The sequence below is a fragment of the Arachis ipaensis genome, chromosome B8, assembly GCF_059453495.1.
Source record: "Arachis ipaensis isolate K30076 ecotype BB chromosome B8, ASM5945349v1, whole genome shotgun sequence".
In the NCBI taxonomy this organism is placed as follows: Eukaryota; Viridiplantae; Streptophyta; class Magnoliopsida; order Fabales; family Fabaceae; genus Arachis; species Arachis ipaensis.
This window is the reverse complement of record NC_142443.1, coordinates 131,185,866-131,204,116: the sequence shown is the minus strand read 5'-3', so window position 1 is coordinate 131,204,116 and position 18,251 is coordinate 131,185,866. Positions and strand designations below refer to the sequence as shown.

At 28.5% G+C, this 18,251-nt stretch overlaps 1 protein-coding gene across 1 annotated transcript; it reads right to left on the bottom strand.

Moving 5' to 3' along the window:
- Window positions 1-6,072: 6,072 nt before the first annotated feature.
- Window positions 6,073-11,512, bottom strand: LOC107612155 (aspartate carbamoyltransferase). The gene is made up of 3 exons (XM_016313975.3): window positions 11,335-11,512; window positions 10,609-10,664; window positions 6,073-6,337 (listed from the first exon to the last, which is right to left on the bottom strand). Exons 1-3 carry the CDS (start codon window positions 11,414-11,416, stop codon window positions 6,203-6,205), a joined length of 273 nt encoding a protein of 90 aa, XP_016169461.1. The 5' UTR covers window positions 11,417-11,512; the 3' UTR covers window positions 6,073-6,202.
- Between the last annotated feature and the right edge of the window lie 6,739 nt (window positions 11,513-18,251).

Sequence of the window (18,251 nt, the reverse complement as noted above, 5' to 3'; positions counted from 1 at the left end):
ACTCTCATTACAACCCTCTTCATTTTTTTTGGCTATGAACTATAAGTTTTTCAGAGGAGTTGTTGCTCATCGTCCTTTGTACCCTACCTTTTTGGCTAATTTACCTACTTTGAAAAAGAATGGCTTTATTTTTATGGAAAATCTGAGTTTTTTTATTGGAAGCATCTTTTCAAAATTAAAAATCCTGTGTATCCTGATCTTGTTCGTGAGTTTTATGCAAATATGACATATCATGAGGAAAACATTCATTCTTATGTAAAAGGGCGTGAGTTGAACCTGAACAGTGAAACCATAAGTGATGTCCTAGGTTATACAGATGTGCGTGTATGTGCTTATACCTCCGGTAAATGGGATAAAGGTTTGGGTATCTCATATCAAGATGTTTTGACTTATGTTTGTGAAAATATTTCTCTAATTGATGGTCTCACTCCAAATCATAAGGCTCTAGGTCCTCTTCGTGCTCAACTTCACCGCATTGTGAATCATATCATCTTATCCCAAAGCGGTTCTTATAAAAAAGTTTTATTTTATGACACATTGGTCCTGTATGATATCATTACAAAAACTGATATTTCATTTGCTTATTTATTGATGAGACATATGCATGATTACATAAGGAGTGACAAAAATGTGTCTCTTTCTTATGGCATATTTTTAACTTGTATTTTTGAATCATTTGGTGTTGATCTAACCAATGAGATTTATGAAAAATAGAAACTCTTACCTGAAAGGGGGGTGGTGCTATGAAACAGCAAAAGAAAGGACCTACAAAAACTGAAAAAGTTGTCATTGATGATGATGAAAATGAACTTGATGACATTCCTTCTCATTCAACTTCTGGAACTTCTAACTCCACTGGTCACAAATCATTCCTTTATGGAGTTGTTAAAGATGTCTTGAAAGAGTTTGTAAATTTGTCCAATCATTTTATTTCCACAAGTCAACAAGAAATGAAGCTTGCAGTCAGGAATGAAAATGCCTTGAGAAAATCAAGAGATAGAGTGGCTGTTCTCCTAAAATATATGGACAATATATATGATAATGACACCATGGCCATGGATCAAGAAGAATCACTAGACTTTGAAGAGGATGGCTCAGATGCCTAGGAAAGTCTCTTGATGAAGATTTCTGTTTTATTGCTCTTTGTTTCATGAAACTATTTAGGTTCAGACACTGTTTTTTTTATGACTATATAACTTAAAGACTGTTTTATGTGCACTTATTTTAGTTCAGTTTAAGTAGATTTTAAGGACTAACACCTTTTATGTAGGCCTAAACTTGAAACTGTTTCCTCCCTTGATAACAAAAGGGGAGTAGTACATGACATAGGATAGATGATGTGTGGTCTGAATTTGTGTTACTTTAATTCTGAACTTATGCTTGTTATACACTTGTGTTATTTTAGTTGGTGTTAATGATTTGGTGGTTGATTTTAACATTTTATGTGTTGTCTAATTGAGTTTGTGATAAGAAAATGCATGATATGATGAATCATTTTGGTTGTGCTGCTGATTTATTACTTGAGATGTTGACAATGTTGCCATACACGATAATTCTATTCAACATTTGCTTGTCATATATAGTTGTGTTCTCTGTGTGTATATAAACAGAAAATGGTATATGAGTACACATTAAAGGGGAGCAACCCTTATGAAAAAAAGGGGGAACACATCAAAACTACATGGTATCATCAAAGGAAAGTTTCTGAAACTTGTCTATGTTAATTTCTTTGATCATCTCAAATATTATGTTTGTCATCAAGGGGGAAGATTGTTGAATTCAGAAAATATATAACAAATTGATGATGACAAAAATATTAAATTTGGGTTGATAACCTAAGTGGGTTTGATGATGTTGTTTAAGTGTGCAGGCCCAAAATTGTTTTTGTTGTAGCCCAAACCTATGAAACCCAATTATCCGAAGCAGTTGAATGGAAATTGAATCACTAAGCCAGTCCATTATCTTTCAAGCAAAAGGAAAACAACCCTAAGCTTCATCAAGTTCACTTCGAGTAAAGATCAGAAGAGAAAGAGAGCTTCACTTTTCTGTTCAAACACTAAAGTAGAAGAAAGAGAAATGTAATTAAGGCAGCTAATGTCAAATCAAGCTAAGCAAAAGCAAGCTAAGCAGGGTTTAGAGAAGTTAAAGGTAATTTATTTCCTTTACCATGCAAGTCAATTGCTTCACATTTTACCCTACTCTCTGCACCACCATTTCGGGAAAAATGAAAAAAGTGGTGGCAAAGTTTCTCTACTGTGAATCAATGGTTAAAAGTGTTTCTTGGAGGCAAAGCACAAATCTAAGGATTTAAATTTTGCTTAGATCTTTGAAAAAGATAAATCATGTTGCTGCTGTGTCTGCTTTGGGACTTTGCCCTAATTACAAATCCCTAATTTTTGGAGTTGATTGAAAAAAGAGAAGGAAAGATTTCAGCTAGCCTAAGAATCAAAAAGTTGACTTTCTGAAGGATACCCTAGCCATGGCTCAAGCAAGGTATAAAAAGGAAATTGGTTTTCATTTTGAACTAAGGAGAGAGAACCCGAATGAGAGAAGAGAGAAACCTCACAAACAGAGTTTGAAGTCTTAGAATTATTGCATCTACACTAAAGGGAGCACTCTACCAAGATGAAGGACAATATTTTGAGTTCAGAAGTTGGGTTCAGCACATAGAGTCAAGGCTATGAATCATCATCTCCTTCATGGTTTACTGTTTGTATTTCTATTTTAATGTTATATCTTTCTTTGTATTCATTCAGAGGTAAAAGTAAGAAAGATAGGCATTGAGAGAAAGCCATTGAGAGAAAAGACTGAGGAGAATACTTAGAGAGAAAAGTCAAGAGTAATTTCAGATTTTTTTTAATTGTATTTCTATTTTGTGTCATGTACCTGAGAGGTATCCCTTGCTAAGTTGGGTAAGCACTTAGTGTGTTGAGTCTAGGTAGTTACATAGCCAAGTCAAGTTTATGTTGAAACTTGTGTGTCCTAGATAGGATTATATTGAGTCCTGTATGTAATACTTGGAAAGATAATGAAAATTCTACCAACATTGTGGTGGAGAGTGGATGTAGGTTGCATTGCACTAGGCAACTGAACCAAGATACATGACTGTGTCATCTTCTTCTTCTCTGCTTTGATTCAGTTTTCCACGATTTATGAAACAAAATAAAATTGTCTCTTGCATAACCAAATACGCAGACCAAATAGAAGCTAAGTTAAAAGTTTTGGTTTGAGGCTTTATTAATTAATTTTTTAAAGAAGGTCATAGATTCAACCCCCCTTCTCTAGGCCATCAAAAACCTTCACTTACAACCAAGTTGATTATCCAATCAAGTCCAATCAAGTTGGTATAACCTAATTCACCTCTACGTGCTACTTTCTCTAACTAACTTTTGACTAAACTCGCGATTATATATAACTGTCTTTTCTCTGCGGATTTCTTCTTTTTTTTTTCAAATTTTCTCTGTGGATTTTGTTCACTTCGTTCTATATGTTCACTTTGTTCTCTACGCTCTATTCGTTATCTTCGTTCTTTGCATTATGTTCGTTCTCTACATACTGTTCAATCACAATCAATACTCTTTGATCTGATTTGAAGATTTGGATTAAATTTTGTTGAAATCAAGTAGTGAAATCAAATTTTAACAGGTATTTCCTTTTTCAAGACAACGAATGATGCAAGTTCAGGCTGCTAGTTAAGCCAGGCAAATTGAATTATTATTTTAAATCGAATCAAGAGGATGAGGTTCGGTTCGAACCTAGTTAATGTAGTTCGTTAGTAGTTGATATTTTTGTAGTTGAATAATTTTATTTTTGTTTGTAAAAATTGCTGTTCATGGTTGAAGGTTTGAATTTAAATGTAATGTAGGAGCTCTAGATTATTATTTCGATGAATCTATTTTATTTCTAGTTTTGGTGCATTTAGAAAGATAATTTGGTTTAATCTAAGTACCTTGAATAATGTTTCGTCTTCTCTTTTTGGATTTCTTGGTGAAGATTTCGAACATAGTTTCGAGATTTTCTTGAGATTTCACAAAGATTTTGAAAAGATTTTGAGAGATTTTTAGCATTATTTGAAATTCGTTCATTTTAGTTTTGATCAAGAAAGACGAAGCGTTTTTTATATTAATGTTCACGATAGTGAACAGTTGCACAAGTGTGTGTTTTACACACTCTGTATTATGAAGTTGGTTTTTATTGAATTTAAGCCAATTTAGTTGAACTTAAATACCAAAAAAATTTGTATATATAGCATAATTATCATTCTACAATAGTTAATAATAAAGACTAAATACATCAATTTTAAACTGATTTTTTATTCTCTCTTCAAAACATTTACTTGTATATATTTATGGTGCTCGTATACATTTACTTTTGAGTAGAATTATACTTGGGTTTCTAACTATTTCTCTTTGGAAAAGTATAGGGTACCAATATATTATCTGCCAATTTATTGTCAATAATAAGTAATTATCATATTTTAAATATATGTATAAAGAGACACATCTAAAAAATACACATTTATAAAGACACTTCTGTTAAACACAGCTAGGGATGGAAAAAGGTCAAGCGGCCTGCCAGGGACCTGCAGTCTGGCCTGTATTTGGCCTGGCCTGGCCTGACCTGTTATAAAATAGGCACAGGCTCAGGCTGTTATAAAGGCCTTATTATGTTAATAGGCCAGGCCCAGGCTCATTAATTAGCCTGGCCTGGCCTGTCTGGACCTTTTAATACATAATTATATATATAAATAATTTTTTTATTATTAACAAAATAATGAGATATTTTAAATTTACTATATTTAATTATAAATAATTTTGTATATTTTAAATACTTTAAAATTTAAAAATTCTTATAAATATTAAATATGACATTTTATATATAAATATGTTTATTAAAAAATATTTTTTTAAATAATATTTTTATTTTTGTAAAAAAAAAATTAGCAGACTTTTTAACAGGTTTCAGGCCAGGCCAGGCTGAATAACAGGTCAGGCTTAGTACTTTGAAAAAAGCTTATAACAGGCTGCAGGCCAGGCTCATGCCAATCAACTACATGATAGATCAGGCTTGTTAAGAGCAAAGCCTGGCCTGTTTCTACCCCTAGACACAGCTATAAAAAAGACATTTTTATTAGACACATTCACAAAAACACTTCTATTAAATACAATCATAAATAAGAGTTGATAGAAATTGACAGACATACTGTTGGTTGGTGACATTACGGAATTGTTTCTCTTTGCCTATTTGTCCTCTAACAAACAAATGACACAATTCAACGTATAACGTTAATGTTTTGTGTGTTGTCAAAATAGTATATTACATTCTATCACCATCATATGATGATAATTTTCCATTTTGTTATTTATATTAACAATTACAGAAAAATCTTGAGGACTCCACGCCAGCTGACGCCATAAATCGTTCATAATAACTGAAAATTACTAAAAAAATTAGTTAAATAAAGGCACTGAAAAATCATTCAAAAAGCTTGGGGATCCTAATTCTTTATCCAAAGCAAGAAATGAAGTACTAATCAAATTTGTTGCTCAATCCATACTAACTTACATAATGGGCTGCTTTAGAATGAGCTTATGCAATCATAGAGAGAATGATGAATAACTTTTACTAGGGGAGTAAAAAATGAGATTTAGGTAGTATATACTAAGTATTTAATTCAAACCCTAAAACCAAAAAAAAAAAAAAAAACATACAGTTAGCGTTATTTGCAGTGTAGTTTGGAGAAATTTTAAGTCAAAATTTCATTCAATACGAATACTAATTATACTGTTACAGTGTGATTTGGATTAGATTGAATTTATAATTTTATAAATTAAAAAAAATTATATACATAACAAATCCCTAACATCAAATTTTAAATAACCAACAATGTCATAACGATTTTTAAAATTAAGCTCACATACAACAGTCACTAGATCTAGAATTAGTGATATTCTTACAGCAATCTTCATCATCATGTAGTAATGTCTATATATATCTCTTATATGTTACAAAATTATTATGTTTCATCAAGCTAAGTCTTTGATATAGTTATATATTAACTGTGTATCTATATTATATTAATATTATACAATATATATCATGTAATATATATATTACAAGAAGACAAACAGTGGTGGCTTATTTTATGATACACAACTCACTATATATGATATGGCTTCAAATATTAATTTAACTTAATTAATTAATTGGGTATGAGCTTAAAAGGGGGCTTAGAAAATGTTGGTGAGGGATCATATCTTCCATAATCTCTTGTGTTAGCCCTAAGAAGCCTCTCGTGGATGATGCTTACTTCTTCTTCTTCATTCACGGATGTTCCCTGCCAATTTAAGTAAACATTTGCAACTCAGTGAAAATAAACTACTCCAAAACTATAAATAATAATAATAATGAGATGCTTCAAAAATTGAGAAAATTAAATTACTTTTGAAAGTTGCCATAATAAGTTTAGTCTTGAACTTTTCTTCTTCCCTTTTCTTTTATAATTATTAATTAATTGATTAGTATCAAACTCCTTAAAACTTATTTGAAGTTTACATTAATTTAGTCCTGAAAATTAATGTAAGACTAAGATATAAAGTTAGTCCGAATAACCTCTTTAGGATACAAATAGGGAAACTTTTTATGAAAAAAATATATTTTAAGTTTTTAATGACAATAAGTGTACGTACGCATTAATTTGGCAAATTTGATTGTAAATTATCACTTCTTATATATTGTCGCATAATAATCTTAATTGTATACATATTTAATACATGAAATAAATAGCTTTATATATTTTATTTGAATATAGAATATAATATATATTTAAATTATTAAATTTTAGATTATTAATTAAATTATTGTATTATTTTTATTTACTTTCATAATCTTATATTATATTTAATGCATTATTTAAAATTTGTTTTATTCAAATTTTAACTATGTGTTGAACTGATTAAATATATGATTATTTTATATGTTAAAAGTATACAAACCATACCTATAAGCAAATAACGTACAAGAGAGGATCGGATAATTTATTCTCTAATTTCAAAATGCTACCAAAGCAATAATTGCCCATTAGTTTTTATTTTTCAATAAATATTTTCCCTATTCTTAATAATGAGTTCTCTAATGATGAGGGAATAGAATAATTTAAGAAAATGTTTACTTGGATTAAAAAAATAATTAGCGAAATGTATTGGAATTATGTGATTTACAAATTTCATTTTTTTTTTATCGATTATTACTCCCTTTTAACTACTTGATCCATTTATCTCTCTCATTTATTTACTAAGGGATGTAATCTAAAAAAAAAAAAATCGACAGTTCAAATCTTCATAAAGCTAAGATTCAAAAAAAAAAAAAAAAAAAAAGAAAAAAAAAATTAAATTAGAATGAAGGCTCAAATACAAAACCACAAAAGTCACAGAAAATACAACACGACCCTATCAAAACTAAAAGCATAAAGAAATACAAAACAAACATCATAAACATAAAAAATAATGTTACATTGATATAGTAGTTAATACTATATACTATATTTAGCACAAAAAAATAAAATGATCAAACTCTACAAATTTGTTAAGGATAAAAAATATTTAAAGCTTTTAAGGTAATAAGTCCATTGAAAATTTAAATTAACTCAAAATTTTAATTATTTAACAAGGCTTTTTATTCTTTTAGTATTAGTAAACTTAATGGCGCCCTTAAATCCATTATTATTCAAGTGTTTTACAACAAAAGAAATAGAAAATTGGGTTTTCTATCCAAAGCAGAAAGTGAAGGATCCTAAACAAGAAGATAGAAAAAAAAAAGGAAAATATATAAATCAAGGGAAAGGACTTTGTATTTTAAACTGGACAGTACAAAACAGAAGAGATGTTGAGGTAGTTCATGATTTCTGCACCATTATTGTTAGGTACAAAGCTTCAGAAGCAAGAGAGAGAGAGAGAGAGAGAGAGAGAGAGAGAGAGAGAGAGATTAATCAAAATCGACGAGAGCTTACTGCATAATAATTAGTAACACAAGAAATATTCCTGATGATGAGTACTCTAGTGCATGTATATAAAAAAATTAGTTATAAAATTAATTATTTATATAGAATATATGTTAAAATATAAAATATATATTAAAAATAAATTAAATAATATACTTATTATTTATACACAAATATATAATGACTAATTTAATAATTAATTTTTTAATGGACATCTGCCTAATATTTTTGTAAATATATATGCTTTTCAAAGCAGGTAACTAATAATAAGTTGTAACATGTAACCTTAGCTTTTTCATAATGAAATACTAAAATATTTGAAATATAAAAAATATTTGAGAATTAAAATTTTTCAGTTATAATCAGTCATAATTTTTTAAAATTGAATTTATTTATATTATCATTATACATATTGAATTTTTATCATACTCTCTTATTACATAAATTATCACATAACTTATCACAGATTTTATTCTTTCCACATCTTAATCATAGTATATCTTTAATTATTAGGATATAACGTATCATGTATTAATAATATCTAATATAATTTAATTTTTGTATATATTATTACAATAGAGACTAATCATAATAATTCTCTTTGATTGGCATTAATTTTAATTTATTTTATTTTGTAACCACTCACCCTTTCATTGATTCAGCTTATTCCGCCTTGTTCAAAAGAAAAAAAATTTAACTTTAAATTTTTATTACTGACATAACAAGACACAAATGAAGTAAATAGAAGCTTGATGCATCAATTAGCTGGAGAGGCAGGGAAATAGAATTTGTAATTGAAGGTATTTTATAAATTGAATCAATATGTGCATACTATACTCTTGAAACTTTTTGAGTCTTATTTCGGGTGAATTAGGCCAAATAATTCACAAATAATTGTAATTTTTTTTCAGTAGTATAACATTTGAATTCGATCTTAATACAGTGTCTATATTAAAAGAAGTTGAAAAAATGAAATAACAAATATACTCATTTGATGAGATTGTTCATAGTCAAGTAATTTTTTATAGTATAACAAATTATACTAATTCCGATGAGGTATAAGATATCATTTGTAGGTTCGTGATTATGTCATCTATAAATTCATACATATAACATCTATAATTACATGTAAATAACATCCAACAATTAAATTAATGTTTATTAGTTATGATATCCATACATATATCATTTTTTAGTTATTATATAAGTAACTACCAAATTAACACAGATGTTTTTAAATTTTATCATAATTGGATTTAAAAAATGCTAAATACTTAAATTAATTTATTCAATTGATAAATTTACTCATAACATCCATAAGTTCATACACATAACATCTATAATTTCATATTAATAACATCTATAATTTTGTATTCATAACATTCATAATTTCATACATGTGATGTCAATAATTAATAAATTTTTATAATTAATATTACCAAATTTTAAACTATATATCTTATTGTATTCTTCAAATTATCTCATATGTGTACTAATAATAGATCATATTTTAATTATTTTAATATTTTTTATTTAATATTATATGTATACTTATTTATTAATTTTAATATGATGAGTTAATAATTATTTTTAAAAATTTATTTTTTAATTTTTTTAATTTTTAATTTTTAATTTTTAATTTTTATTTTTATTTTCTAATAGTCCATATATAAAATATGAGTTGTATAGTAGAAATTGTTAAAATTTTTTAATTTAACATCCATAATTTTATATGTATAACGTTTATAATTTTAAACAGATAATATCTATAATCAATGAATTAGTATTAATTTATTATTTATTATTTTATTTTGTAGGTCAAAAACTAATAAATTTAAAAAAAATTTATGTTCAATAAATAGAGACTAATTAAATTTAAGATATTTTTATTTTTTATAAAATGTATTGAGGTGATTTGAATTTTTTTTTTGGATTAAAAATATCAGAATTTAAAATTTTTATTTAAGAAAAAATTATAGAATTATGAATCTAATAAAGAAAGAAATTTTTTTGAGATTTGATTTACATTAAATTCGAAATTGATTTTTGGTGTAATTAAATAAGAGAAGATAATTATAGAAAGAAATTAATTATGTCAATTAAATTAAGAAAATAATTTACACTCTCTTATTAATGTAAATATTAATAATAATGTATTTTTATATATTGTCTATAATATTTTAGCTACCTAACATTACTCTATTGCATAATAATTAGTAACACAAGAAACGTTTCTGATGAGTACTCTAGTGCATGCATATGTATCATTATAAATAAATCAACTATGTTATATATATATACAAAATATCAGTTATTAAATTATCTATTTATATAAAATATATGTTAAAATATAAAATATATATTAAAAATAAACTAAATAATATATGTAGTTATACACAAATATATATAGTAACTAATATTATAACTAATTTTTTGTATATAATACGCGCGCCTAACATTTTTGTAAATATATATGCTTTTCAAAGCAGGTAACTAATAAGAAAGAAGTTGTAACATGTAACCTTAGCATTTTTTTCATAATGAAATACTAAAATATTAATACCTTGTTGATCTTAACTAATTAATATCATGCATGTATGTATGTGTACCTCTTGAATTGCACTAACATCTGCAGCCACTTTATTCATGAACTCTGATCTTCTTCCTGTAAATGCGTTAAGCAAAAAGACAAGGTAAATTACTTGGTTATATATATAAAAGTGAAACTCATATGCAGTCAACTTCACGTGAAATTAATAACGGAGAGCTGTTAGATGATTTAATTTGACTAAATTTTCATCTAACGACTCTCAACTATCAACTTCACGTAAAGTCCACTGCACCTGAATTTTCACCATATATAAAACAAAGGTAAGTACAACCTTTCGTGCTAGTTATCACATGCTTTCCACTCATTTTTTTTTAATTAAAGATAGGAAATTCGAATTCGCAATCTCTTAATTGAAAATGGAAAGACTATGCTATTTGAGCTATTACTCATTGGCCACTTGGCCACTAGGTAGTAGTTTGTTATCGATATTGTGAAACTTAAAAATGTAATATAATATGAAGTACAGTAATAAGAAATATTTATTTAATCTTAAATTTTAATTAAACACATAAATCTGCATTAATTTGCACTTAGGTTCGTTCCTTTAGATTATTTAGCCACGCTAGGTAGCTTCTCTATGACAAAGTACGATTACGAGAGTAAGAGATATAATTATTTATATAATTTTTTTATCAACTTAAATTTTTTGAAACAGCAATTATATGACAATGAGTTGTGATAGAAGAGAGAAGATACATACATAAAATTAAAAAGAGAAACTAACCTGCAAAAGAAGTTGAAAAAAGTGATACAGAAATGAGAAGGAAGAGGCAGAAGAGGATGCTGAACTTCTTCATGAGACCCATGATAATGATGAGTTGTGAGAGAGTTGAGAGAAAAACTCATGTTTCTTAATTCCTATATATCAATATATTAGAGGGAACAATAATAAACTGAAGTTGACCGTTTTTTTTTTCTAAACAAAACATGTTTTGTGATATTTAACCATAAATGTTTTTGAGTTAGGTTATAAAAATGTTTTATTTTTTTATTAGAAAAATTCAAAAGCCAGCATTGTTTTTGTTCATCACTTTTAATTATTAGTCTAATAATTCAACAACATATTTTTAACTCATATTTTTAAATATTATTGACTAATTACTAGTTAAAAGATAATAAATTTTACTAATTCTCTAGTATTTTTTTTATTTTACTATTATTATATACTCTAATAATAGCTTTGGAATTTTACTTAAATAGGTTTTAAAGGTAGAAAAAGCGTGTACATGAAAATTAACTTGATAGAGTTTGTAATTTAATTTGATAATAGTTTATTTCTAAATCTATATTGAATCTTTTAATGTGTAGATAACTTTATTGTTTAATAGAATAATATTTCTATTATAATTTAGTTATTAAATGGTATTATTTTGAGAAATAACTCTATAATCAATCTTGATTTTGGGTTTCTTAATTTAACTAGTGTGAAAATTAATAAAGTGACTAATAATAATAAATAATACTTCATTTATTTCAAAATAATTGATTACAACAAAAAATTATATAAGAAAAATAATAAATAAATTTTAATAAAGCTTAAAATTTATTGATTAGAAAAAATTCTCGTGAATAAATTTTATTCGGTTATTACAATTAAATTAAGGTGTTATTTGGAAAAGTTACTTAATGTTATCCTGGTATTAAAAAACGAAAAAATATAGGTAGATAATGAAAATACTAAACAATGTGAATAATGGATATATCAGATGTTTAATTCACTAGGTGTGCGGATGGTTATCCTAATATTAAGATTTAGGTGGGTAATTTGAGGGTGTAGTGTATTTTTACTTTATTAGGTCAATTTTAGAGCTAATTATTTACATTGTTCACAAAAGTCATTATCTCCCTAGCAAAGTCTAAAAAAAAAAAAAAACAAACAAACCCTTATCTTAAAATATTGAATTTTATTTTCTTTAAAGCTTTTGTTGGAGCACTAAGTCTAAGATGTTAGTGGAATGATATAAATAATAATTAATTAGGATAATAGTTGAAATCTGACCATAGTGGGAAATTATTAGGATGCCCCTAATCTTTACAACAAATCAATATTTCAAGCTTATGAAACCTTTAATTGTATGTGACAATATACTTTTGGGTACTATTATTGAGGAGCAAAAAGGCTACTTGAAATCCAACTTTCTTAGTATGAATCAACAAGAATAATTATTGTTACCCAATTGGCTTATGATGGAGACGACATTGATCATATAATCTTTATCATAATGTTTTATGGCATTATGATGATGAAATTTGATCTCATCTCCATGACTCCAAGTAGGTTAAGCTTTATAAGATCAAATCAATAGACGCTTGAATGGAAAGTTAGAAAGCATGGCTAGCTAGCTAGGGAGTAAATTAAATTAAAAGGTTGTGCATACAAAGTGACATTAGGTTGGCATAAAAATAGTATTTGTTAATTGCAAGTGCTTCCAATTATCCATAACGACAAGGATAAACGCACCATTTAACAATGAAAGGACATCGGTGGAGAATAAAGGTCATTAAGCACTCTCATATTTAATTTTAATTAAATTAAAGCGGGTTTATCTCATTATTAGCTCACTTAAGTCAAGCATTATCTTCTTCTCCTTTCTTATAGTAGGATTATCATTGGTCAACTCGCTAGGACTGCTTGGTTAAAAAAAAAGAAAAAAGAAAAAAGAAAATTTAAGAATAAATTGTGTTTGGAATATATAGGCCACCACAACAAATGCAGATAGTGTTCTCCGGTCGGGTCGCAACGGTTCACGAAGCTTGGCCAGTTCAACCGCCAGTTGCGATTTTGAGCAATCGCTGGAATAATAACCATTGCAAAATGCACATGGTAAGTAGCAGCATTGGTTTTAAACCACCACCGAAGACAATTTTGAAAAAAATGTATCTTTTGTGACGGTTTTAAACGACTGTAAAATTGTCTATTAAATGAATATAAAATATTGGGCTAATTTTTTTTTTATATGAAACTTAGGTGCGTGTAACGCTGCGTTATGGACATTAGAGGAATTATGCACTATTGTGACGGCGGTGAACTGACGGAAAAAAAAATCAGACAGTCCAATTTCTTTGTGGAGAGAGAGGAAGATAAATCGAATTGTCCGATTTGTGTTGAATAAAAATATTTTGGCTAAAGAAATCGGACCCACCGATTTCATACATGTAAAACAAAAAATATTTTGGCTAAGGAAATTAGACCCATCGATTTCATCCATGTAAATTTTTTTACTTCGACGTAACTCTAATTGGACTGTCAGATTTACGTTCTCTAAAAATTTGAAATGGTAAACAAGGCGGTCGGACGGTCCGATTTCAATGTTTATATATACCCGACCCGCTAACCGAGCTCTCCACTTCATCTTCTTCTCACAATCTTCAGATCTTCTGAAACTCCTCTCCTCTCTTCCTCTTCTTCTTCCTCTCCGGTGTTTCAAAAAAAATTAATGCCAAAGTTGAAAGTGTTCAATGTGAGTATAGATGATAGAGTTATGTTAAAAGTATATTATCATGGACAGATTTTATTACAAACATCTGAAGTAGTGAAATTTGTATGTGAAATTCCATTAGATATTATTATTCCATTCACACTGTTATTCAAAGAACTAAAATGTGTGATTTGTGAGAAGATGGAATCTCAAATATCTAGAGATTGTTGTGTATTTTGTACAGATATTTTATATCTGTGTTTCGTAGGTCCTTTCAATTTTAAACAAAATATGTGACCGATGAAGCAAGCATGCAAGAAATATTTTCAATATATATTGAAAGTCGGTCCCGAATATCGTTCATTGAGCTGTATATTGAGTTCGAACAATCTGCAGCGGATCGAGATATTGAATTGGAAGATTATAACAGTGATAGCGATGTAGAGTTTGAAAGTAACTATAAGGTCGATGATCTGGGTGTAGATGAAGATCAAGCTGACGACACTATGAAGGTAGATGTGGTGGATGTGGCAAATACACTAGCAAACCAACATCCGTTTGAGGAGCCGACTTTCATGCGGTCGTTGGATTTGGAGGCCATGCATACACCGGAATTTCCTCAATATATAAATGCAGGTATGTAATAATTATAATTTATGATTTATACATAGATTTTGACGTTTGAGACAAACATTTAATAGTTATGTAAATAGGTAAAATATAACATATAATTACTTGTTTAATGTTTATTTTTTAAGTATTTATGTATGCTGATTCTCTTGATTATGCACAGGATTGTCCTTCTGATTCTCTTGAAATACGAGGTCTGACAAATGCAAGTGGGGACCATATGTACCTCGATACCAATGCATGTAAATTTTTAAAGGATGCTGTAAAGGCATCAGGAGCTCAGCAAGAACATGACTATACCGATTCGTCCAATGCATCACCCAAAAAGAGTAGTGGGTTCCAGACTGATTCTTGGGTCCTGTCAGTACTTCGCTGTGTGCTTCACCTAGCTCCCACTCTTGATGAGAAATGCCCTGAGTCAAACCAAATTGTCTCCTCAATTTATCAGATGCATGCCACTCAACGCATTCGAAAGATATCAACGGCACCGTGGCACTCCATATAACTGAATGCTGACAGATGTCAACAGGAATCACGTCTGGCTCAATACGACTAATTGCATAAGCCTCCCAAACAAATTGTACACATTGAAAGTAAAAGAGGATTACACATCAAATAATAATACGGCTAAACAAAAACATATACTTATTTATTTCAACATACATGCCCTTCTTGCAGATCATTCAACGAAATGAAATTTATAAGGCCGATCAGCACGCTCCCAGTTACGCCACCTAACATCAAACAATCCGTTAATTAACTTTATCGATCAAATTTAAAATACAATGTGCTACACTTTTTCAAAGCAGATAGTAATTAATTTTACCTGTTTGCAATAGGAAAGAGTCGAGGATTGCCAGGAATCAGCGCAAGAAATAGTAGACGGATCCAAGCCCAAGTAAGCAAAAGTGTCAGTGGACCATTAATCTCCTTGCAGTCGACATAAGATGTCCTACACAATGCTCTATACAGGTGTGACAGGCATGTCGATTCCCAACTAAATTGTATGATCCTAGCGAAGTTACGGAGCAACGACAAAAACTTCTAGTACACCGTTGTCCCAGACTTGTCTCCAAACATTATGGTCCCAAATAATAACATTATGTGGTACTTTGACGTACCTCTGAATGTAAATGTCATCCGCCAACACTAAATGATCTTTCAGTCCTCGAAACCATGTCAACTTTATAAAGCTTCCTTTATAGTCTGTCTTCCTAGGTGCAACACCAAACTGTTGCAAGCATTCGACCTCTAAGGCCTCATAACTACTAAGGGTCGGTCCTGTAACTAGCAGACCATTCATCAGAAGACCAAGAATTATTGCCACATCCTCTAACATCACAGCATACTCACCAACCAAAAAATGAAATGTGTGAGTCTCAGGGCACCATCTCTCAATTAGAGCATTAACCAATGCCAACTGACATTGGATTACTCCAATTTGGGAAACGTGATAAAAACCAGTCTCTCTAAATTCCCCTCCACAATTTGATTGTACGGATCCAACGACATTAAGTGGTTATATTGTAACATCCGTGAACCCTATGAAACGTAGCCATATATCACATTAAAAAAAGATAACCATATTTAATTAACAAATTAAATTTAACAAAATCAAATTTTCATTATCACATAAGCAATAAAACATAATCATATTAACAATTATATTATTAACTACTTGAAATATAATATATTTTACAAAAAATAATTATTCTCTACATACAAGTCATTTACACATACAAGTCCATATAAGTCATTTATATTCATGCGCCCTGCACGTCCTTCTTTTTCGTTATTTTCTCTTTCGTTATCATCACCAACACCACCACCACCTCCTCCTCCTCCTCCTCCTCCTTTTCTCGTTGGACCTTTTTCTCCTTCTTCCTTTACCTCATTCTCCTCCATTATCTTCATCATCATGATCATCATCGTTATAACATCGTCGTCTTCTTCTTATATGTATCGTCGTTATCGTTATTGTCGTTATTGTTATCGTAATTGTAGAAATTTTTCCATATTTATGACGTTGCCTGATCCAAAATTTTTGCCATAGAATTTTCTCAGTTTGTGTAGTTGCAGCAAATTTCGGGGTAAAACTAAGACATTTAGGTGTATTGTTTAAGAATTTTTGGTGAATTTGTACTGATAAATTCTGCATAATTCAAAATTATTCCTCTTCCTCCTCCTCATCTTCTACTACTGCTTCTTCTTCTTTTTTTTGTCATCATCATCATCTTCTTTTTTTTTCTTATTCATCTTTCTTTTCTTGTTTTACCTTCTCAAGTTTCTTCTTGTTTTACTCTTTCTCAACGAGAATAAAAACAAAAATATCAAATAAAGAAGAGGAAGAAACACATAATGTTGCAACATTACTTAGAAGAGGATGAACTTATATTCATTCAACTAAAAGAAAGAAAGAAATAAAAAAAAAAGAAGAAGAAAAAAATGCAGTATTAGAGAAAATATTTTTGTGTCATTATAACAAATTTCGGGGTAAAACTAAGACATTTAGGTGTATTGTTTAAGAATTTTTGGTGGATTTATACTGATAAATTCTGTATAATTCAAAACTCTTCTTCTTTTTCCTCTTCATCTTCTACTGCTTCTTATTCAACTTTTCTTTCTTGGTTTACCTTCTAAAAAAATACATAGTATTGCAAAATCAATAGAAAGAAGAGAAAAAAAGTACATCAAGAACAACAACAATAAAAAAAACGACGAAGGGGATGAAACACGCGAAGAAGAAGAAGAAGGAATTGAACACGAAGAAAAAGGAGGAAGAACGCAAAGAAGGAGGAGGAGGAGGAGGAACGTGGAATACAAACGTTGGAGGAGGAACGTCGTGATTTCACGCGCGCGTTATGAAAGTGGATTTTGTTGAATTAGGATTAACTTGTATAAACTTGTATGCCAAAAAGACTTATATATGTAACAAGTCTAAAAATTAACATTTATATTTATTAGCTTCTTCTAATAATAATCAATAAACCTTAAATGAATCTAAAATATAAATCTAATTATTATTAGATATATTAAAACTATATTTTCTAATGTCTAAAACCTATTTATTTTATAATAATAATTCCTATTCCTTATTTTCTATTTAATTATATAACCAGAATAATTTTAAAAAGTATTAAACACCTCGACTAAATTATTATTATACATATATATATTTTATATTACCAAATTCATCAATAATATAAATAATTTATTAAATTCATATTTAGAATTTAGTATTACTAATATAATTCATTGCCTAAACTACACTAAATTTATTTGATTTCCATTTTTTATAGTACTATAACAATAATAATAATATACCTTAACTAATTCACTAACTAAGAATCAAGAATGATTAATTATTATATTTAAACAATTTTAAAATTTTTAATTCCAGTACAACATAATAAACAAACATATCAAGTAACTATTTAACTAATAACAACACATAACAACAAGTTATTAATCCTTAATTAAATATCTAAATAATATACTCATAATAATAATAATTAATTCAGTAATTTTTTAAATATCTTTTAAATTTATTTTATTTTACTTATTATTTCTAACAATTAATAATAATTATTTT

Coding starts and splice junctions, on each gene's coding strand:
- LOC107612155 (XM_016313975.3), bottom strand. CDS start 11,416: ATGGGTCTCATGAAGAAGTTCAGCATCCTCTTCTGCCTCTTCCTTCTC. Junction 10,665..11,334: donor TTTTTCAACTTCTTTTGCAG/GTTAGTTTCTCT, acceptor ACGCATTTACAG/GAAGAAGATCAGAGTTCATG. Junction 6,338..10,608: donor ATGTTAGTGCAATTCAAGAG/GTACACATACAT, acceptor TTAAATTGGCAG/GGAACATCCGTGAATGAAGA.